At 50.4% G+C, this 24,563-nt stretch overlaps 1 protein-coding gene across 19 annotated transcripts in view; it reads right to left on the bottom strand.

The window, feature by feature from the left end:
• The window catches only part of LOC147727467 (ankyrin repeat domain-containing protein 17-like), a 1,323,072-nt gene that overhangs the window by 139,427 nt on the left and 1,159,082 nt on the right, over positions 1-24,563 (bottom strand). For 15 of the 19 annotated variants that reach the window (XM_086961534.1, XM_086961542.1, XM_086961537.1 and 12 more), the window contains one exon: positions 8,538-8,720. In XM_086961534.1, the coding sequence (XP_086817660.1) occupies positions 8,538-8,720 (183 nt within the window). The remainder of the gene's footprint in view (positions 1-8,537; positions 8,721-24,563) is intronic. The other 4 variants (XM_086961545.1, XM_086961546.1, XM_086961547.1 and 1 more) reach the window with 1 other exon arrangement.

Genomic DNA, 24,563 nt, shown 5'->3' with positions numbered 1-24,563 from the left:
ACACACACACAGAGAGCCCCCCCCCCCCCACACACACACACCACAGAGCCCCCCCCCCCCACACACACAGAGAGAGCCCCCCCCACACACAGAGCCCCCCACACACACAGAGCCCCCACACACACATAGAGCCCCAAAAACACACACAGAGCCGTCCCCCCCCACACACACACAGAGCCCCCCACACACAGAGCCCCCCACACACACAGAGCCCCCCACACACACAGAGCCCCACACACACAGAGCGCCCCACACACACAGAGAGCGCCCCCCACACAGAGCCCCTCACACAGAGAGCCCCCCTACACACAGAGAGCCCCCCACACACAGAGCCCCCCCCACACACAGAGCCCCCCCCACACACAGAGCCCCCCCCACACACAGAGCCCCCCCACATACAGAGAGCCACACACACACACACAGAGAGCCACAGTCACAGAGCCGTCGCCCCCACACACACAGAGCCCCCCCACACACACAGAGCCCCCCCCCCCACATACAGAGAGCCACACACACAGAGAGCCACAGACACAGAGCCGTCGCCCCCACACACACAGAGCCCCCCCCCACACACACAGAGCCCCACACACACACAGGGCCCCCCACACACACAGAGCCCCACACACACACAGAGCCCCACACACACACACAGAGCCCCACACACACAGAGCCCCCCCCACACACACACAGAGCCCCACACACACACAGAGCCCCCCCACACACACACAGCCCCCCACACACACACAGAGCCCCCCCCCACACACACACAGCCCCCCACACACAGAGCCCCACACACACACAGCCCCACACACACACACAGAGCCCCCCCCCACACACACAGAGCCCCCCCACACACACAGAGCCCCCCACGAAGGCCGAGACCTAAAAAGGGATAGGACCGAGCCGGCTTGTTACCGGCCAATATCTTTGTTGGATTCAACAGTGAAAATTGTGGGTTGGGTTATACTGAATAGACTTCAGGATTGGGAGAAGGACCGGTCGGTGATAAGCGATCTGCAGTTTGGCTTCCGCAAAAAGTTAGGCACAACTGAGCAGGCCTTAATTTAAACATCTTATTGAATACGTACATCAAAGGAAAAAAGGGAGCCCCGTATTTGGCCTTTGTCGATTTATCATTGGCGTTTGATTGGTTAAGGCACAACAAACTATGGTTGATTTTAGAGGAATTGGCCGTTAAATCAGTTTTAATTTCTTTGTTTAAGAGAGCTATATCTAGAGGCAAGGGCATGGGTACGGTTTGGGGCAGGAGGGGAATGCACTGGACACTTTAAAGTCAGACTAGGCAGGAGGCAATGCTGCGTCCTCGCGCAGTTTTTTACCTTGTACATAAACAACCTTGAAAATGGGTTACTTCAGGAATGTAAGGAACTACCTGAGGCTGGTAAACGCCCCATCCCCGCATTGGTATAGGCTGAGGATCCGGTCCTAATGGCCCGTACACCGTTGGGACTTCAATGGGTCATTACCAGTTTTGCAAATTTTATGTCAGAAAGGGGCCTTACTATTAATTCATCTAAAACTTTTACAATGAATTGTGGGTCAGGATGTATAAAGACTAGATCTATCTTTATTGATAAAAAATGGATCGAAAGTACAAACACATTTTCCTACCTTGGAATTTTATTCGACCGTACGGGGTCATGGGTGCAGGCTGTTAAAGCAAGGAGACTACTGTACATAAAGACCTTATCTGCACTATCCAATTTTAGTAGGAAACTAGGTAGACGTCCCACAGTGGAACTATTAAATATTTATAAAGTGAAATGGGTCACTGTTGCATCCTATGGAACTGGCATATGGGGGTATGTAGACGTAAGCTCCCTGCAAGCATCATAAAATATGTTTTAAAGATTTCTGTTGAGGTGTGGAGCTACGCTAGCAACTAAGATGGCCGCGTAAGCTCCCGGCTCCGCCGACCTCCGACTCCTGCCAGAAGATCCTGTCATTTATCCTGATTTTGCGCCCTGCCTCCGTGTATATGAACCGAACTACAGCTTAATGGTGCAATCCAGAGATTTCTACCGGTTTGGTAGACGAAGTTACGTCGTGTGGCAGTTTGCGGCCTAGACCAGCTTGGAAGCCGGGGTCTCGAGTACTGGCCCAGCCGGGTTTCAGTTGAACAACATCGGCTGTAGTCGTGTGACAGGATCCGGTCTACTGAAGTGGAAGTATTTTTTGGCCCGAAGTTGATGGCGATTGGATGAGTTGGTAAACATCAAAGGAGGGGTGACGATGCACGACTGAAGCGGTGGACGGGGGTCCCTGGCCCGGTCTGGCCACCACCGGTGTTCGCTGGGTTGGGATCTCCGCCTGCGGTAGCGGAGTCCAGATTGATATTGAACCGAACGATAAGTCCCCCTCTGCCGTCGTGCGTTCCACATTTATCTGTTCCCCCTGGGGAGACCAGGCTCTCTGGGGACGTGAACATGACCGAAACCGACAGAGGAGTGGTGGAACGGACTGAGAGTGACCAGTCACTACGAACTGTGCTGGAAGCCATTGGGTCATTTCATGATCGTTTTGAAGCCCGCATTCACAAAATGATCAAGCGGCTGTCTGGAATCGGGCGGAGTGGACCGGACCCTACTCCACTACAAGAAATGGAACGACTCGAGACCCCCAAGATGGCCACGTCGTTGGAAGAAGCAGACTCCGTACTGTGGGAGGTGTCGGAGCCTCTGACCGATGTTTTGGTTGATCGAAGCGAGCTCAATGCTGTAAATGGATTGTCTGGCCTACGATCGTTGCCGATCAAGGAAGGACTGCTAGGTGCTCCCTTTCCGGAGTCTTTTGATGGGAGCTGTTGTTGGCTTGAAACCGCATCTCTCCCCCATATATCGGCACCACTTAGATGGCGGACAAAAAGAAGCTGGGAGTCCAAGACGGCGAGGAGAGTTTTTGGACTTGATGGTGTTCTCGGCGTTTCCATCTCTCTGCTACATCTCGATTTGAACTTTGATACATCTTTTCCGTGTTCTAACTATCCTGTAAAGGCGACAGTTTGTCCGGAAGGGGTTCGCACGTCTGATCGGACGGGTCAAGGATGAGACTGAGTGACTGGGTTTAACATCGAGTCTTGCTGGACACGGGGTTTGCTATCATGATGCGTTCGGGAGGTTGGGCGGTGTTTAAAGTTTCCCCTGTTGCGCTACGTACATGCGGCTTTATAGATTTTTTTACCTTAGTCTGGGGATTCTTGGTTCTAGCGGGGAGGAAGGGGGACCGGGGGCATGTCTGAATATGCCCTCCTCCACTTTCTATTTTTAGTAGTTAGTTAGTTGGGGCGACAGGCACACTGCTAGTTGGGATTAGGCAATAGCCATATGCAGGGGTGCAGGGATGGGTTTTTTATTTTGTCTTTTGTTCTATGGTTTCTTTTTCTTCACTCTCTCTTCACTTCCTTTATAAATATAGTTGTGGAAAAACCCGACTTCCATTGTCTTCTAATATCTGGTGATCATGCTTCTGTTATTATTCTGATTTTTTGGGTGGACAGGCACTGAGGACTGGCGCTTAACGTGGATTATATATTGTACTGTTGCACATCCTACTTCTCAAACATTAGCGTACGCGTCCCGACTATTCTTACATTGCTCGTATATATCCTGTTACTATGCCTGTTCACCTTCTTATTGTATCTGAATGTATGGAACCCAATATGTCTATTTCTTTCTTTGTTTTGAAAATAATAAAAAGATTAAAAAAAAAAAAAGATTTCTGTTGATGGTCCCCAACAGTACCTCTTCCTTTATTTGCCACAGAACTAGGTTTGTCTTATTTAGAAGATCTTATAAAAATCCAACTTGTTCTGTTGCGGCATAATTTTAATTGTGGGGTCTTAGAAGACTGTAGGGGCCTGGACTGGGTGATATACATTAGATGGCGGTCTTATGTTAAATCCTTCTCACACAATATAGGCCATCAAGAATTTTATGATGATCCACTCACTATGGTTAGGCTGTCCAGGAAAAATCTTAAGATTTAATGCCTGAGCTTTCTGAGTGAACAGAGATTGTGTGTTGAAATGAATAAAACCACGGTGCAAGCACATAATCTCACATTAACAACTTTGAGCCTGAAGCCATACCTATGCTTTATAACGACTGATTAGGATTGATTTTTATTGATGCACTTCCGCCTTGGTACTCTGTATAGATTAAGTTTTCCAGTTGTAAACGACTGGTCAAAACAGCTTTGTAAATGTCCGTGTGATGACATCTCTAACCAGTTTAATATATACGTGATTTTTTTTCTGCAAATTGTATCCTGTACAGAGGAAATTATGGATTATCCCCGTTTAAAAGAAACTTGGCATGAGGTTCTGTCGCCCAGCATTTGTGGCTCTTCAACAACTAGAGACAGAATTTGTAGCAGCCTATGTTACAGCCTTTTAAAAAAAGTTTTTAAGTGCTGGAAAACGATCATGATGTGATGAGCAAAATTAAATTATATCTATGTATGCAATGCCATGTCCTCTATTGTAAATATTAATATATGTTTTATTAATTTTTAACAAGTTTTTTATTATGTGCTTTTATGGTTATATATATGTAACCGAATAAAGTACTATTGAATTGAATTGACTGACTATGGTGTGTCAAAAATACATCTAGGCCCTGAAGGGAAAACACCCCTGGCACTAAATCAAGCCACAGTGCGGGGGGAGAAGGGATGGGTGGAGATAAGGCGTTATCGGAGGTAAGTAACTTGTCCATCTGATAGAGACACCTAGCCGCACATTCCTTTCCTTTTCTGGGGACCTGAGAATCCAGGCAATAGTCTGGCTAATGTGTGCAGAGAGGCCCAGGTGGCCGATTGGCAGATGTCACTAACTGGAACACCAAGCTGATGGAGCCATGGTGGTTGCTTTCGCCCTGGTAGAATGGGCGCTAAGCCCTTCAGGAGGCTATTTCTTCACCAAGGCGTAATATATTTTAATGCAGTGGATGACCCAGTGTGAAATGGTCCTCTTCTGAACTGCTCATCTCTTCTTTGCTCCAACATACTCTGTGAAGAGTTGGTCGTCCACCCGGAACTCTTCAGTACGACCCAGGTGGCATTCAGAGAACCGGCCAGATGTTGAACAACCAGAAAAATGTCCTGTTCCAGTCAAGTCCAGAGATGCAGGGCCCCTTGACAGAGAGTCTGTGACCCCAACCCCCCCTGCTTGTTGCAGTACATGGCGGTGGTGCTGTCCATGAACACCTGAATTAGCCTTCTTTGAAGGATGGTAAAAAGGCTTTCAGTGCCAACCGGATTGCACAAAGCTCCAAAAGGTTGATATGGACCCTGGCTTCTGCCGGAGACCAGAGTCCTCTGATGTCCACCTCTACCAGATGGCCGCCCCATCCCAGAAGGGATGCATCAATCACTACCGTGAGATCTGGGTGGGGAAGAGCGAGGGGTCTGCCTCGGACCCAAACGCGGTTTGTCAGCCACCACTGCAGGTGGTTCGCGGTTTCCTCCGATATCTGAACTAGGTCGGTGAGATTTCCCCGATGCTGTGCCCACTAGAACTTAAGGTTCCACTGCAGAGCCGCACCGGCCATCTAGCATGGTCCACTAGCAGGATGTAAGAGGCCACGAGGCCCAACAGCATTCAGTCGTTCTCACCGAAATCCAGGATAGAGGCTCAAACATCAATATCATAGCATGAATATACGACTATAATAATATAATATAATATAATATAATATAATATAATATAATATAATATACGACTCACCGCAGGGGAGGATAGGCCCAAAACTGCTTTGATGGAAGGGAGCATCTGAGAGGGAGTTCGGTGTGACTTCGGCACGTTGTCTGAAGGTGGGATCCACAGAAGGGCTGCGACCACCGCCATCACCTTGGTGCACACCCGAGGGGCAATGGTGAGGCTGAAGGGGAGCACAGTAAACTGCAAGTGCCATCTGTAAACCGCAGATAGCGACAATGGGCTGGCAGGACAGGGATATGGAAAAAGGCATCCTACAAGTCTAACGCTACCATCCAGTCTCCAGGGTCCAGAGCAGATGGACCGGAGCAAGAGGGAGCATCTTGAACTTCTCCTTTTTGAGGAAGTAGTAGAGGGCAGTGAGGTCTAGGATAGGATGAAGGCGTCCATTCTTTTTTGGAACCTTAAAATAGCGGGAACAACCACCACAGCCTATTTCTGGCCCGGGAACCCTCTCAATAGCTCCCTTGGCCAAGAGAGTCTTGACTTCCTCGCGGAGTAAGAGGTTATCCTCTGTCAGACGATCGTAAGTTGGAGGCATGGAGGGAAGGATAGTCTTGAAGGGGTGTAAATAGCCCTTTCAGACTATTTTCAGCATCTACCTGTCTGAGGTGATATCTTACCAGTGGTGGAGATGATGGCATATCCTTCCTCCAACTGGACGTCCATGATCTGGAGGGATTAGACTAGGAAGGTTTTGCGATGGAAGAGAGCGTTGCGGCTTCACTGACTTCTGACCAGCTAGGTCAGGGTGAACCGCGTCCACTACCACGCAGAGGTAATTGAACTTGCTGGGTCCTCTGGCTGGAGTAAAGTTGGCACGGTTGGAAGCCCCTTCCATTACCACGAAAGGGGAAAAAAGCAGACACAGGTCGGGATGAGGTGGAGAGGTCCAGGGACTCTGCCGTAGCCTGAGAGTTCTTGAAGCGCTCAAACGCTGCATCTGCCTCGTCTCCGAAGGAGCGGAGCCATCAAAGGGCATACCAATGTGGTTAGTTTGGACATCCTGAAAAGCCAGGCACCCTCAGCCAGACGTGGCGCCTAACGGCCGCCGAGAAAGTCGCTCTGCCTAGCGAATCTATTGTGTCTAAGTCACATCGTCTGGCAAACTTCGCTGCATCTCTACCGTCTGTAACAGCTTGGGAGAGCCCGGTCACCTCAGACTTTTGGCAGCTCTTCCGCAACCATATCCCATAGCAAATGGGAGTAATGGCCCAAGAGGCATGTGATGTTCACTGACCGCAATGCTAGGCTGGTGGAAGCAAAGATCTTCTTACCGAAGCTGTCCAGCCTTTTGAATTCCCAGTCTAGAGGTGGGGAAGGGAACGCGCCATGGGAAGTGGAGGCTTGCACCACAAATCTATGAGGGTTGAGATGGTTAGAGAGGTGGCGGAGGGCAATGGATTTATTCACAGGGGCCACCGTGCTGGGACCAGGTGCCTAGTAGAACAACTATCAAGGCCTCATTGAAAGGCGAGGAGGAGACACCAGGCTGCAGGACCAAGGCCACCATTGCAATGAGACTCCGTAGCCAGGCTAGGGGGATGCAGCATACCAGAATCTGGAGATGTGTACAGACTGCTGGCATCACCCAGGTCCCCATACCAGTCTATGTCTTGATTGGGTTGCTGGTTTTGTAAGGGATCCAGCTGCTTCTCCCAATCTTCATCATTCATGCCTAATCCTTCAGAATAGGGCAGGTTGAACAGCATGGAGCTGTACGGCTCGGATGGCACCAGTCTCAACTGATGCCCAACCGGTTCCGTGTCATCTGGAATGATGGTGGAGGAGGCGCCGCTGGTGGGTGCCCACGATGGAGAGGGCCTAGACGTCAGACGCCGCGCCTGGGAAGGTCACAGAGGTACGACCAGTGCCGGTCCGGATCCAGGGACGGATCCAAGAGGAGACAGTGGCGCCGGGCAGGAGGTGGCGAACCCACAGGATCTCCTTCAGCTGAGCCTGCGGGGCCCGAAGGCACGCCGGCAAGGTTAGGCTGGCCAAACATGGAGAGAGAGGCCTCAAACATAGATGCTCCTCAGTCTCCTCACGCGACCAACGGACGGGGCAAAGTCGAAGCACTATTTGACTTCTTGTGGTGCTTCTTACCGGACCACCATGACTTGGAGGAAGAAGACATCGACCCCCATAGCGGTGCTCGGAACTTTCTCTTGACTGAGACCAGGAGTGAGATCAACGAGGCGACCTCTGAGGCATTGAACGCAATTAGCTTTAGTGACCACTCCCTCAAAGCCTTCTGCACCATGGCCAGGCAGTCTGAGCACGACTGTGTTTTGGTCGCGCTTCAGGCACCAGAGACACACCAAATGTGGGTCTGTGATCGACATGGCATGGTGCCAGGCGCTGCACAGCTTGAACCCCGGAGTCTTTTTACTGAACATGCCTACACACCAAAAGGATTCGACAAAGTAAAAAAAGTCGGTCAAAAGTGATGGGGTATAGCGCTCTTACGTATCTGCGCTGGCTGGCGTGGAAAGAAAAGAACGGATGTCAGCACGCCGGGGTGACGCCAAATATATAGACGTCACAACGACAAACTAGACACCTACAACATCGCGTGGAGTTGAACGATGTCACCTATTGATGCGCAGGGGTACGGATATAAAAAAATCTTCCGGATCCAGACTGACGCCTTGAAGTTGGGAGGTAAAAAATCTGAGGCTAGATGTCTCTATCAGATACATAATAGTAAGAAAGCATATCGATGCATGCATTCCATAAGAATCACTTAAATCATTTATTATAGTATGATTCAGGAAACAATTTTCACTGAAGGACTTACCACTGGGTGCAGATGAACATGGAGGCATTAAATTATGGGCAGTAAAGTGTTGTCGGTTGTAGTTAGCAGCAGCAGGTGTCCCAGGTGCATACATCTGTGCTCCTGAAAGGTTTGAGGCAAAGTTACCCAAATGAGCAGGAGAAGGTGTCACAGAATTATAGGGCATATCCATATTGACAATACCTGTGGAGAAAAATGTATCAAATATATCATAGAAACCTTTTCTGCATAGAATGCATGTGGACTAGTTGTATGCAAATTCCCATGATTACAGCTCACCAAAGATCACAACATGTAGGACCGAGCATGGCTTTAAAGGGCTAATACCACTCACAGTAAAAAGGAGCAAGGTTTGGAGGACAGCTACACACATCTGAAAAGGTTCAAAGACTAGAAACGCTTCATTAACTGATCACTTTTACTTTTGTGTAGGAAATGTATACAGAGTTAAAAAAAAAAACACTCCCTTCTCACTCTCCATGCTTAAAGGTTAACTGATGTAAGATGTGAGCACAAGATTCTGTCCTCTCGGCAAGAGACTATCCACCAGCAGGAGAGAAAAATCGGAAGTCATACATAGTCTCACGAATCTTGAGCTGCGTTGAGGGAAATCTGTGTGCTATTTGACAGGCAACTCCAAAGGTGAACCCACTGAAAATGAAGACACCACTGCAAGGCTTGCTTTACAATGGAGCATTGGGGACCAGCACGATTCAAGTGCCAAGAAGGGCCTAAGACAGAGAACTGTTTTGGCTGCAAGCAGAGCTCCCACAGAGATCCTAGTCTGATTGTCTTAATTCACTGGGAAGGTAGGAAGGCTTTGAGGGAGACCAGATGCAACTCCGTCCCACTGAACATCAGGCACTTGGAGGGCTGCAGAAAGGACTTGGAGCGACTGACTGAAGACCGAGGTTGAAAAGCAGGGAAATGGAGGCCTGCAAGTAGTCTGACACTAGTTGCAGCCATTCTGTGTTTAGAAGCCAAATGATGTCCGGAAATACAAAGATTCCCGAACAGCAAAGATGTGCTGCAACCACCAACATCACCGCTGTTAAGATTTGGGGAACTTATATTAGTATCAATGGGGAAACTACTTGGGTACAACTCAAGGGTTGTCATACTTCATCCAGCATGAGCACACTTCTCAATGCACCAGGCCATCAGCCCCAGCAGGTGTAGGATACACAGATCCAGGACCTGTGTTTGAAATATTCTCCCGAATATCCAAGGCCCACTACTTCAGAGTAGAGGCATGTGCCACAGAACTCGTCCTAGTAGGAGAGTGGTCTGTATGGAAGGACAAGAAGGGTAGGGCAAAGCCCTTGAAAATTAAGATGATGATGATGCACAAGTTACTACTTGTGTAACGATATATCTGTAAGAGACATTAGTTAGTGATAAATTCCTTAACTTAGAATATCCCCAGGCGTCAGACTGGATCCGGAAATTTTTGCGTAGCAGTACCCTTGCGCGTCCGTAAGCTTCGTCTGCGGCTCCGCGTCCGTGTCGTGATGACGTCGTCGGAGTACTTAGACGCTGCCTCCGCGTGCTGACGTCAGTTCTTAGACACAGCTTTTCCGCGCCAGAAACGCAGAGCCATGCTAAAAACCAACACTGGTGCCATGAAACTAGGGCCCTGAAAGGGGATGACCTTAACCCTAGATATCGGTTCGCAGAAACGGGGAGGATGGGTGGGTCGGTAAGGAATCTATCACCAACTAATGTCTCTTACAGATATATCGTTACACAAGTAGTAACTTGTGCATCTGAAAGAGACACGTTAGTGATAGATTCCTTACCTTAGAATAGATACCCCAGCAATACCAACCCCGGTGGTGGGTCTGCGAACCAATAATCACACCAGAAAGTCCTGGAGGACGGAACGGCCAAAGAAGTCATCCCTCCGGACTTGGCTGTCCAGGCAATAGTGTCTAGCAAACGTGTGCAGCGAGGCCCACGTAGCTGCCTGGCAAATGTCCTGTAAGGGCACTCCTCGGCCCAAGGCAGTTGTAGTCGCCGTGGCCGAGTGGAATGGGCCCTCAGCCCAACAGGGGGTTCCTTCTTAGCCAAGGAGTAACACGCCTGGATACACAAGATGATCCACCGCGAGGTGGTCCGCTTGTGCACCGCCTTCTCCTTCTTAGCACCCACGTAACCAACAAAGAGTTGGTCATCCACCCGGAACTGACGGGTGCGATCCAGATAGTAAGAGAGCGCACGTTTTGGGTCCAGACGGTGGAGCCTCTCTTCCTCTTTCGAGGGATGCGGAGGCGGAAAGAAGGTGGGCAAGGTAATAGACTGCCCGATGTGGAAGGCCCTGACAACCTTGGGCAGGAAAGAGGGTCTTGTCCACAACACAACCTTGTCCGGATGGACAGAAAGGAAAGGAGGTTCAGAGGATAAGGCCTGGAGCTCACTCACTCTCCTGGCAGAGGTTATGGCAACCAGGAAAGCAGTCTTCAGAGTAAGGCGGCGGATAGGACAGTTGTGAAGTGGCTCAAAAGGAGCGCACATTAGAAAAGTTAGAACCAGGTTCAAGTCCCACTGAGGCATCACGAACAGGTGGAAATGTGTGTGTGATGCCTTTCAGAAATCGATTTACAATAGGGGACTTGAACAAATATGGCTGATCAGGCAGCCTGAGGAAGGCTGAAAGGGCAGAAAGGTAGCCCTTGATAGTGCCCAGAGCAGAGCCCTGCTGGGCAAGAGAAAGAAGGAAGAGGAGAACCTCAGAACGAGGGGCAGAGAGAGGATGCACAGTTTTGCTGTGCACCATGCCACAAATCTGTTCCACCTGCAGGCGTATACCGACTTTGTGGAGGGACGCCTGGCTGCCAGATTGATGTTACAGACTTCAGGAGGCAAGTCAAATGGCCTCAACTGTCGCAGCTCAATCTCCAAGCATGGGGGTGGAGACTGGACAGGTTCGGGTGGAGGACAGTCCCCTGCTGCTGCGACAGAAGGTCCTTCTGAAGAGGCAGACGAACCGGGGGATCGACTGACATACTGAGTAGCTCGGGATACCAGTACCTTCGTGCCCAGTTCGGAGCCGCAATGATGACTTGTGCCCAGTCGCACTTGATCTTCTTCAGCACTCTGTGCAGAAGTGGTATAGGCGGAAAGGCGTACAACAGACTGCAACTCCACTCGCGACTAAAAGCGTCTCCGAGCGAGTGCCGCCTTGGAAATTCCATCGTGCAGAATTTATGACATTGCGCGGTCTCTTCGGCGGCGAATAGATCTAACCAAGGCTCTCCACACTGCAGAAAGAGACCTTGCGCCACGTCCGAGTTCAGACGCCATTCGTGATCCATCATGCACTGGCGGCTAAGTTCGTCCGCCCTGGCGTTCAGAGAACCGGCCAGGTGTTGAACCACCAGGGTCAAGCCCTGATGTTCCAGCCATTGCCAGAGGCGCAGAGCCGCTTGGCAGAGGGTCCACGACTCCACACCGCCCTGTTTGTTGCAGTACCACATGGCGGTGGTGTTGTCCGTGAACACCTGCACTACGCTCCCCCGGACAGCAGGGAGGAATGCCTTCAGTGCTAGACGAATCGCCCGTTGCTCCAAAAGGTTGATATGGAGCCGGGACTCCGCCGGAGACCAGAGGCCTCTGATCTCCGCCTCTCCCATGTGGCCTCCCGAGCCCTGGAGGGACGCGTCCGTCACAACTACGTGCTCCGGTTGGGGAAGGGAGAGGGATCTGCCGCTGACCCAATCGCGTCCCGTGAGCCACCACTGCAGCTGTCTCGCAGTGCCCTCCGAGACATGGTCGGACAGGTTGCCCTGATGCTGGGCCCACTGAAACTTCAGGTCCCACTGCAGAGCCCGCATCCGCCAACGGGCGTGATGCACCAGAAGGATGCAGGAAGCCATCAGCCCCAGAAGCCGCAGCGTCAACCTGACCGAAACTCAGGATAAAGGCTGAAAGATTGGAATCAGATCCTGCATATCCCGAACCCGCTGTTCGGGTGGGTAAACCCGAAACTGCGCCGAGTCGAGAACCGCTCCAATGAAAAGGAGCTTATGAGAGGGACACAGGTGTGACTTCGGCACATTGATGGAGAACCCCAGCTGGTTCAAGAGGGCTGCCGTCGTCTGGAGGTAGCTGACGACTGTCTGGGGCGAGCCCGCCTTCAACAACCAGTTGTCGAGGTAGGGGAAGACTGAAACCCCTAAACTGCGCAGATGAGCTGTGACCACCGCCATCACTTCCGTAAACACCCGTGTGGCGCTGGTAAGGCCGAAGGGGAGTACAGTAAACTGATAGTGCTCGTGGCCTACCGTGAACCGCAGGTATCGCTGGTGGGCCGGCAGGACGGGGATGTGAAAATAAGCGTCCTGCAAGTCCAACGCTACCATCCAGTCTCCTGAGTCCAGGGCAGCTAACACCTCAGCCAGAGTCAGCATTTTGAACTTCTCCTTCCGGAGGAAGCAGTTGAGGTTCCGTAGGTGCAAGATAGGGCATAGGCCCCCTTTGCCCTTCTTGGGTACCAGAAAGTAGTGGGAGTAGCAACCACACCCTACTTCCGGCCCAGGAACGCGCTCGATGGCCCCCTTGGCCAAGAGGGTTAAACCTCCTCCTGCAGAAGCCGCAAATGATCCCCCGATATGCGGTGGTGTTTCGGTGGCATGGCTGGAGGGGTCGTCTCGAAGGGGAGGGAGTAGCCCTTTCGGATGATTTGCAGCACCCACCTGTCCGATGTGACGGTGCCCCAGTGGGAGTGGTGGTGGTGAACCCTGCCCCCCCACTGGCGTCACATGGGCCGGAAAGCACGGACTAGGAAGGTTTAGAGGAGGATGCTGCAGGGGTAGGTGTGGACTGGCCTCGCCGTGGACCCTGACCACCGCCACGGCGGTTTCCACGTCGCCACCGCGCTGGATGTTAGCCTGCGGCACGTACCTGGCGGCACGTGTGGGGACGCCCCTTCCTTGGCAACGAAAGGAGCGAAAGGCACCCATTTGCTGGCGCGGGGCTGAGAGGCCCAAGGACTTGGCTGTAGCCCTGGAGTCCTTAAAGTGCTCAAGCGCATGGTCTGCCTTGTCGCCAAAGAGGAGACGGCCATCGAACGGCATGTCCAAAAGTGTGTTTTGGACATCGGCCGAGAAATTGGCGGACCTTAACCAGGCGTGACGACGAATCGCCACCGTCGTTGACATCGCTCTGCCCAGAGTCGGTAGTGTCCACCCCACACCGGATGGAATACCGTGCTGCATGCCGGCCCTCCACCAGGGCTTGGCCGAGTCTAGCCCGTACCTCCAACGGGCACTGTGGCAGCACTTCCACGACCGTGTCCCACAGAGAGTGGGTGTAGCGGCCTAAGAGGCACGCAGTATTAATGGACCGCAATCCCAAACTTAGGGAGGAGAATATCTTTTTTTCATAATTCTCGTACCTCTTAGATTCCCGGTCGGGGGGAGCAGACGGGAATGCGGTCTGGGAATTGGAGGCCTAGATAACCAGGCTCTCAGGGGTCGGATGGGTAGACAGAAAGCAAGGGTCACCCATTCCTATCCACAGGCTGTCCTGTGGCGGGCCTGGACCAAGTGCCCAAAAGAACATCTGACAAGGCCTCATTAAACGGCAGCAGAGGTTCAGCCGAGCTTGACTGCGGTTTAAGGACCTCAGTGAGGAGGTTAGTCCTCACGGCCGCGACGGGGAGCTCAAGGCCCAGGGCCTTGGCCGCCCTCATCAGCACTAAGCAGCCCCCTCCGCCGTAGCCACGCTAGGAGGGGAGACAAAGCCAGTGTCAGGCGAAGTGTCCAGCCCACTGGCCTCCCCAAGCTCTCCTGTCCAGTCCACAGAAGACTGACATTCCCGCGCCAGAGGGTCCTCAGACCCCTCCCAATCCTCCTCATCACCCACAGCCTGGTACTCAGGCTCAAAAGATGGGGCCGGTTCATTGAAATAAAAATCTCCTAGCGGCATCGAATGCGCCGCCGCTCCGATGCCAGGACCAGGGATGACGTCGTCGGGGGGAGGGGGCGCGGGAGGAGGGACAACCGAGGGGCCGGCGTCGGCGAGGTCGTTAAGCCGACTGGCGACGACCCGGAACTGGACCCAGTGGGGCCCTGCGGCGTCAGGACCAAAGTCGCCGATGGCGCTGAGGCCGAAGCCCCGGATGGCGCCGGTGCTAAAGCACCCGGCCCGCGTGGGGACCCAGTCGGAACCGCTTGGCCCGAAGGCGCCGCTGAACCCGACTGAGGAGCGAGGGACCTCGTGGCCATGAGGAAGTCAGCAATCTCCCCCGGCGTCGCGTCCTGCCCAGGGACCGGTGGGTGTGGGGCAGGCCGCGCCACCTGCTGCTCCTGCGGAGCCGCGTGGGCAGTGTCGCCCGAACCCCCGGCCAAGTCGCGCGAGCGTCGGGGGAGTCAGAAGAGTGATGGTGCCTCTTCGACTTCTTGTGCCTCTTACTTGAGGACTTCGAGCCCGAAGACCGTTGACGACTCCCGGAACTGTGGGGGCTCCGGCCCCGCGACCGGTCACTCGACCTCCTTTCGGACCGGGACCTCGAGCGGCGCGGGGCAGACTGCCGAAGCTCGAGTCGCATACAGGACCGCTCCCGTCTAGTCTTAGACGTCAGGGCCCGGCAGTCTGAGCAGGACTGGTCGTCGTGGTCCAGGCCCAAACAGTGCAGGCACCGGCGATGGGGGTCGGTAACCGACATCAGTCGGCGCAGGGCTTGAACGCGGGCATCCCTACCGGCACCGTCGAGTCGATAAGACTTAGAAAAATGGATCAAAAAGGATCTCAAAAGGTTAGTCAAAAAGTGACTTGGGTACAACTTTTTCCAGATCTGAGCTAGCTGGCGCGGAAAAAAGAAGAACTGACGTCAGCACGCGGAGGCGGCGTCTAAGTACTCCGACGACGTCATCACGGCGCCCACAGCGGACGCGGAGCTGCAGACGACGCCTACCGACGCGCAAGGGTACTGCTACGCAAAAATTTCCGGATCTAGTCTGACGCCTGGGGATATTCTAAGGTAAGGAATCTATCACTAACGTGTCTCTTTCAGATCCTGCAATCATCATGACTGTCACCCAACTGGGAGAAGAATTGTAATGTTGGTCTTGCGGGACTGTGGGAAATGCATATGGGTTAAATTTTGAGGAATAGGCTTGGACCACTAAGGTCAAGGGTGTGATGAGAAGATCTGTGTCGCATGACTAGTGGTTGACTGCTGGGACCTCAAAAGATTTTTTTCCAAGCAGTCTGAACAAGCTAACGCGCCTTCAGCACTTTATGCTTTAGCAACGGAAGATGAGGGACTGGACGAGCTCAATCAAATGGTAGAATTATCATTGACAGAGAATTTAGGCAGTTCTAATGCTTCGGCTGTACATAACACTGTGGTTAACAAATGGATTTCTGAAGGAGGGCCTAAGGGGTAACAGATACACTTCCTGGAGAGGTATCCATACTACCTGTTGTGCTGACTGGCATCTAAGGTAGCAATGAAGGACCTCCGCTTCTGTCTTGGACATTATTTGGCACAGTGCCTCAGCTATGGTTCAGGGTCATTTTTTGAACTCATACCTCTAGCCTTATGCAAATGAAAATTTAAGACTGAATCATCGTTGGAGGTAGAATGAGTTGGAGGTAATTGGTCAGCCATTATCTGCTGTACTGCAGCAGTGGTTATTAAACGTAAGTGCAGAGTTGGAATTCTGGATTCATCTTTTTTTTATGGCAGGATTTCATCAGTTGACAATGTAGGGTCTGGCTACGAGACCAGAACGCTCCCAGGAGTTGGACCATATTCTCGTTGATTGAGGATTTTGTCTTCTTATGGTACTTGTATTTTTTGTGGGAAGACTGCTTGGGAGATAAGTCGCCTTCTGGAGACTAACACGAAGGAGAAGGTAGAAAGCTTCAAAATCTTTCTATGGGTTTTGCCCAAAAATAACTTTGGCTCCTGCTCCCTGATGGCCTTAGGGTGCATTAAAAAACAGGACTTGATAGCAGAAAGGTTGTAATGCAAAACACAACATGCAAATGTCAAGCCGATTCGACAAGGACATGCTTTAGTCAGAATCTGTGACAAGGTTTCAACCATGAATCTTAGACCGTTCACCTTGTCAATGTCAAAAGGCCAAATTTCTTTGGTAAAATACAGAAAGACCCCTGTACTGTGGTGATGAGACATGAAAAAACATCACAATTATTACTCTCAGTAATGCTTTTACTGATGGAGATGTTACTTAACTTTGGTAACGCATTATCTGGTAGAGACAATATCTAACTGCAGATTCCTTACCCTTGAATAGATACTCAAGTCATACCCTACTGAAAGTGGGCCGAGGACAGATTTCCTACACTAAAAAGTCGTGAAGGACCGAACTGGCAAAATACCTATCCCTGCGGACCGGACTGTCCAGGCAGTAGTGCTTGGCAAATGTGTGCAGACAACCACGTTGCTGCCTGTCAGATGTCCCAACCCAACACTGTGGTCGCAGCTTTTCCACTGGTAGAATGGGCCCATTTAAGCCCTCTGGAGGCTGCTTCCTCGCCAGGGTGTTGCAGATTTTAATGCAAATAACGAACCAACGTGAAATGGTTCGTTTCTGTAATGCCCGACCGCTTTTAGCTCCCACGCAACCCACAAAGAGTTCGTCCTCCGCCCGGAACTCTTTTGTGCAGACAAGGTAGAACAACGCTTTTTTTGGGTCCAGATGGTGGAGAGGATCCTCTTTCTCAGAGGGATGCGGGGGGGAGTAAAAAAGGTGGGCAGCATGACTGATGCAGATGGAATGGGGTCACCAACTTTGGTAAGAATGAAGCATGGTTGCAAAGCACCCCCGTATTCACAAAAGTCATCAAGAAGGAAGCCTTGCAGGATAAAGCCTATAGTTAACTCAACCTCTACATAGATGGTATCGAGACTACAAAAACTGTCTTGACAGTAAGCAGGCAGAGGGGACAATTATGTAACGGCTCAAAGGGAGCACAAATAAGAAATGTGAGGACCAAATTAAGGTCCCACTGTGGCATGACAAAGGACATAGGTGGAAACATGTACAAGCCCTTTTAAGAATCTATTTACAATAGAGGACCTTAATAAAGAGGGTTGGTCCGGCAGCTGCAAAAAAGCTGATAGAGCAGGAAGATAACCCTTGAGAGAACCTAAAGAAGAGCCTTCCTAGGCAAGAGTGAGAATATTAGATAGAGAAGCAGAAAGAGGGTCAATGGACCTTTCTGTACAATATACATTTTTTTAAATTGCCAACAGCAGGCGTATACCGTCCTAGTGGAGGGCCACCTGGCAGCCAAAAGAACATTACATACTTCAGGAGGAAGGTGGAAAGCTATCAACTGTCATAGCTCAATATCCACGAAAGAAGGCGGAGAATTGACAGTTTCGGGTGGAGGACCATACCCTGCTGCTGCGACAGAAGATCCTCCCCAATGGGCAGCCTGATCAGAGGATCGATGCTCATTAGAAGTTCTTGATACCAAATTTTCTGTGCCCAACCTGGAGCCGCAAGAATGACTTGTGGCCGGATCGTTCTTGATCTACTGGAGTACTCTGGACAGAAGCAGTATGGGGGAAAGGCATACAGGAAGCCTGAGCGCCACTTGCAACAAAAAGCATCGCCGAGCGATACCTGCCTTGGAAACTCCAGCAAGCAAAACTGCTGACATTGCATGTTCTCTTCGGAGGCGAATAGATCTAATCAAGGCTCGCCCCACTGCTGAAAGAGAGCTTGCACCACCTCTGACTGGCCGTTCGTCATCTGCTAGACATCAACAGCTGAGTTTGTCTGCCCTGGCATTCAGAGAACCACCAGGGTTATGTCCTGCTGTTCCAGTCATCTCCAGAGACACAGGGCCACTTTACAAAGGGTCCACAACCTCACCCACCCTGCTTGTTGCAGTACCACATGGCGGTGGTGTTGACCGTGCACACCTGCACTAACCTCCAATTGACAGAAGGAAAAAATGTTTAAGGCTAGCCGTATCGCACAAAGCTCCAACATGTTGATGATGAGCCCCCCCCACTCCGCCTGAGACCAGAGTCCCCTGATCTCCATCTCTCCCAGATGGCCGCTCCATCCCAGGAGTGAGGCATGTGTCACTACTGTGAAATCTGGTTCCGGAAACGAGGGATCTGCCTCTGACCCAATCGCGGTTCGTCAACCACCACTGCAGGAATTTTGCAGTTCCCTCTGAAATCTGAACCACATCGGAGAGATTCCCCATGATTCTGTGCCCACTGGAACTTCAGTTCCCACTGCAGAGCCCACAGACACCATCTGGCGGGATTTACCAACAGGATGCAGGAAGCCATGAATCCCAGGAGTCTCCGAGTCATTCTCACCGAAATCCAGATAGAGGCTGAACCATCAGTATCATATCCTGGATAACCTGGACTCACTGCTTGGGAGAATAAGCCCGAATCTGCACTGTGTCCAGAAAAGCTTTGATGAATGGGTGCATCTGAGTAAGAGTCAGGTGTGACTTCGGCATGTTTATAAAGAACCCCAGCGAACGCAGGAGGTTTGCCGTAGTCTGGAGGTGGGAGACAACAGCCTTAGGCAAATGTGTCAGCCAGTTGTCGAGAGAGGGGCAGACGGACACCCGTAACCTGAATAGATTAGCTGCAACCACCGCCATCACCTTGGTGAACAGACAAGGGGCGCGGGTAATGCCAAATGGAAGGACGGTGAATTGAAAGTGCTAGTTCCCCACCTTGAACCACAGGATGGGGATGTGAAAATACGCATCCTGCAAGTCCAACGTGCCAACCCAGTCTCCTTGATCTAGGGCAGACAAGACATGAGCCAATGTGAGCATTTTGAATTTCTCATTTTTGAGGAAGAGATTGACGGTCCGAAGGTCTAAGATAGGACAAAGATCTTTGCTCTTTTTCTGTATAAGAAAGTAGTGAGGGCGCTCTGACGCTGGGAAACAGGGGGAGAAGCGGAGTTGAACCTGGCTCCGGTTCCCAAGAACCAGGTCTAGAGCATCGATGCTCCTTACCTGTCACGTTGACAGACTAGGTGAAGTCGAAGTAGTTTGGACAACTTTTTGCGCAGAAGGAAAAGAACTGAGGTCCGTGCGCCTGGGTGGCGCCTATATAGGTGACCGCGATGTCATAACCGAAGCCGCCCCTGTCACACGGAGACAACCACCAGCGCACAGGGGTACTGCTCACGCAAAAGTTTCAGGATTCAGACGGACGCCTGGGGAAATCATAGGTAAGAAAAGTGGAACTAGAAGTCTCCATCAGATAATGCTTTTCCTCATATTACACTCATTGATGAAATACCCCTGCCCTCAGACAAGATGCCGAGTTATTCTGTCCAAGTGCCAGAGCAACTTTCGGAGTGGAACCACACCGCTGTCCTCTCCAGAACTGTGGTTGCTGCTCTGAAAATACACTAACGGCACCTAAGGCATCAGCTCTGCTTTACCTGCCTAGACCACAGAATCAATGCTACCAGTGCTACAGAAATAAGTTGTAAAACCTTAAATGGACAACGACTACACTCAGAGAGGGGAAATAGTGAATAGGAGTTGCCATCAGAAAAACAATCATTGCATAACATACAGTGTCGGTATGAACTAACAGAACAGCACTACAAATTTGATGATTGCCTCTGCACTACACAGTGTGCTGGAAGAGCAACATACCCAAGTCTATTTGCCAGCAATCCTATGCAACATCTTTATGGGTTGACTCTGGGGACCCATCAGCTGAGCTCTATCATTCTGACCATTCATGTAGACACAAGGTGTCTTTCTATTAAACTGATTAATTTTATTTTTTTAAGGAAAACAAACCTTCAACTCTGTATCCCCGCTGGGACTTCAGATCACTTAAGTGCAACAAACCTCCAAAGCCTTGCATAGGTGCAGAGTACCCAAGTGAAATCTATTGGGGCAAAAAACGACGCAGAATTGCATTTGTCAACAATCTCATAGCAGCAAGAAATGACATCTAGGAAATCAGTCTGGTTGCTGCCCTGCTACAGCCACATCTGCAAGCTTAGATTTCACTAAGATGTATTGGGGAACCCTATACCAAATGATTCATTCTAAGGATGAGATCCTTTCCATGAATAAGGATAGGGGACATGTTAGTGGACACAAATTATACTTTGACATGAACATACTTGGTATTTCACCAAGTGTAGGCATTTCACAACTGAATTGTGATCTTATTTATGCTCATTCAGTGACACTAATTGCCAACCTGAATTTACTGGGTTTTTGTCTAATATGTTTTTTTTTTTGTCAGATTTTTGTCAGACTGTGCTCTATATATGTGGTAACTAGTAATAACTTGATAATGATTTGTAATCATTATTGTTAATAAAAATTAACAAATCAGTTATAGATTCCCCACCTTAGAATTACCCCCAGGCGTCAGACCAGATCCAGAAAAAATATCGATAGGTGGCGTCCGTCGACTCCACGTTCGTCGTCCGCGTCGTGGTCTCCGGCATGATGTTGCGGTATCTACTTAAGACACCGCCCTCGTGCGCGGACATGAGTTCTTTACATGCCATTCCACGCCAGTAGCGCAGAGCCATGCAAGACATTGACCACTGGTGCACAGAACTAGAACCCTGAAAGGGAGTCCTTAACCCTAGAAGTCAGTTCGAAGAACGGGGAGAATGGGTGGGGCGGTAAGGAATCTATAACTAATATATGTCTCTTACAGATATATTGTTACTGAAGGTAAGTAACTTGTTTATCTGAAAGAGACTATTAGCTATAGATTCCTTACCTTAGAATCGATACCCCAGCAATACCAATCCCGGAGTTGGGTCTGCAAACTAAGTTCACACCAGGAAGTCCTGGAGAGCAGAATGGCCAAAGAAGCCGTATCTCTGGACTTTAGAATCCAGGTAATAGTGTTTTATGAACGTGTGCAGAGATGCATACGTGACTGCCTTGCAGATATCATGAAAGGGAACTCCACGTCCCAAAGCAGTAGTGGCCACCGTCGCCCTAGTGGAATGGGCGCGCAGTCCTACTGGAGGCTCCATCTTTGCCTAAGAGTAGCAAATGTTTATGCCAAGAACGAACCTCCCAGAGATGGTTTGTTTTTTCACAGCCCAACCTTTTTTGGCGACCACATGGCCAACAAAGGGTTGGTATTCCACCCAGAATTGTCTTGTGCGATCCAGATAGGAGGACAGCACACGTTTTGGATCCGGACGGTGGAGCCTCTCTTCCTTTATTGAGGGATGTGTAGGCGGAAAGAAGGTGGGCAAACGATCAGTCCAATGTGGAAAGCAGTAACCACTTTGGGAACAAAGGAAGTTCTGGTCCTTAGTACAACCTTATCCGGATGAACAACTAGAAAAGGAGGCTTAGAAGAGCCGGAAGCTCGCTCACCCTGCAAGCAGAGGTGATGGCAACCAGATAGGCAGTTTTTATGGTTAAAAGTCTGAGAGGACAGTTCTGTAGCGTCTCGAAAATAGAGCACATAGGGTATGTTAAGACCAAATTCAAGTCCCACTAAGGCATTGTGAAAGGAATAGGAGGAAAGAGGTGAGTAATGCCCATAAGAATTTTTTTTACAATAGGGGCTTGAAAAGAGAAGGCTGATCAGAAAGCCATAGAAAAACTGCGATGCCTGAGAGATAGCCCATAAGCGTGCCCAGAGCAGAGCCCTGCTGGGCTAAAGAAAGGAGGAACAAAAAAACTTCAGAATGAGGGGCAGAGAGGGGGATCCATATCCTTTGCTGTGCACCATGCATGGGCCCTAGGCTAACCTTGTGATACTCATCACTGTGGCAGACATCCACGTTAACTCTAGTCACTCCCAAGGCCTTTGTTGTGGGTCTATCAGATTAGGAGTTGCTCATGCTATGACAGAATGCTTCAAACAGAAAGAGGGCATAGGAGCGGACATTACAAACTGAATCAGACCCCCAACAGACTTAAAAGGCTAAGACCCTGTTCACATTTGGTGTCTGGAAACTGACAATATAAGAAGGGGAGCTTGAGACCTCAAAAACTGTCAATTGTCAAGCAGCCAGATGGGCTGTGTGAGGATAAAGTCTGCAAGACTTCTGCCTGTGACCAGGACTGGGGGCAATGGCCTGCTAATCTCCCAGCTGGATGAGGGAACATAACCCAGGGAATCCAAGACCATCTGCCCTGGAGCACCAGCGTCTAACTGCTTGCCAAAACGAGTGTGCCCTGTGAGGGAGAGGAGAGCTTTGGAGGCAATAAGGTCAAGTGAGGAATCCTGTTGAATGGATTCCCTGAGGGAGATGTGTGCTCTGATCTGGTCATTGCCTGTTAGCGGGATATAATCAGTGCCCCCCATATGCCAGAGCAGGGCCTCTGAACTAAGCTGTGGATATTGCTGTGCTAATTGTGAGCAGTGAGGTGTCTACGAGTATGTGTGCAGTGAGGTGTATACCACCCCATATGCTAAGAGGGGTCAATGTGGACGGATTGCTGTAGCCCTGTGCATGAGCACTTCTACCAGCCTCCCTCTGGTGGATGGTAGTATGGCTTTTCAACCCCAAATGGATGGCTTGCAGCTCTAGAAGAAGGATCAGAGCCATGCCTATTTTGGAGACCAGTTTCCTCTTATCTCCACCTCTGACCGCTTCAACCCAGAAGCGATGCATTGCTGCCCACTGTCAACTCTGGGTGGAGCTGGTAGAGGGTTCTACCACTGACCCAATCACAGTCCAGCAACCAACACTGCAGGTCTTTTGCATTTTCCTCTGAAATCTGGATGTGACTGGAGAGATCCCCCTCATGGTGCCCACTGGAACTGCAGAAGCCAGAGCAGTGTCCAAGTATGCCAGCTAGCATGTTTGACCAGCAGGATGCCACAGGCTATCAGTCCAAGTAGCCTCAGACTAATCCTCATTGAGATCTAGGACAGAGGCTGTGAGGAAATGGGGTGTATTATATGGAGTAGTTGTGAGAACTCACTATTTAATACACTAACAAGTCTTCTAGGACCAGGGTTTAGTTTGCCAAACCTTAGCTCAACTCTCGGTAGCTGTAGCTTTGACAACATGTGTAAACATTTAAAACAGACCTAAACAACAACAACAAAAAGAAATGCAACTCAAATAATCCAACACTAATTTATTAAAATAAATCTATTTTTATGAGTTTATGGACAGTAAAGAACAAGTTACTTACCTTCGGTAAGAGACTTACCGAAGTATCTGTAAGAGACATGTATTCGTTTTAGATTACTTACCTTAGAATTACCCACCAGGCGTCAGACTGGATCGGTCGAATTTTTTTCGTAGCAGTACCCATGTACGTCAATAGGTGGCGTTGGTAGACTCTGCATTCGTTGTCGGCGAAATCGCGGTATCTACTTAGACGCCGCCCTCGCGTGCTGGCGTCCGTTATTTACACGACATTCCACGCCAGAAGCGCAGAGACATGCAAGACACTGACCACTGGTGCACAAAACTAGGGCCCTGAAAGGAAGTCCTGAACCCTAGAAGTCAGTTCGCAGGACTGGGAGGATGGGAGGGGCGGTAAGGAATCTAGAACTAATATATGTCTCTTACAGATATATCGTTACCGAAGGTAAGTAACTTGTTGCTCTGAAAGACTATTGGTTATAGATTCCTTACCTTTGAATAGATACACCGGCAATATCAACCCCGGAGGTGGGTCTGTGAACTAATTGTACACCAGGCAGTCCTGGAGAACAGAACGGCCAAAGAAGCGGTCTCTCCGGACTTGAAAGTCCAGGCAGTAGTGTTTAGTTAACGTGTGCGGAGATGCACATGTGGCTGCCTGGCAGATATCATGAAGGGGAACTCCACGTCCCAGGGCAGTAGTGGCTGCCGATGCCCTGGTGGAATGGGCGTGCAGTCCTACTGGAGGCTCCTTCTTTGTCAAAGAGTAACAATTTTTAATGCAAAGAATGACCCACCGAGAGATGGCCTGGTTTTGCATGGCCTGACCTATTTTGGCACCCACATAGCCAACAAAGAGTAGGTCATCAACCCGGAATGGTCTTGTGCGATCCAGATAGAAAGACAGTGCACGTTATGGATCCAGAAGGTGGAGCCTCTCTTC

The sequence above is a fragment of the Lissotriton vulgaris genome, chromosome 3_1 (genome assembly GCF_964263255.1).
Source record: "Lissotriton vulgaris chromosome 3_1, aLisVul1.2, whole genome shotgun sequence".
Lineage (NCBI taxonomy): Eukaryota > Metazoa > Chordata > Amphibia > Caudata > Salamandridae > Lissotriton > Lissotriton vulgaris.
Note: the sequence above shows the minus strand (reverse complement) of the source record. Positions and strands in the feature narration are given on the sequence as shown.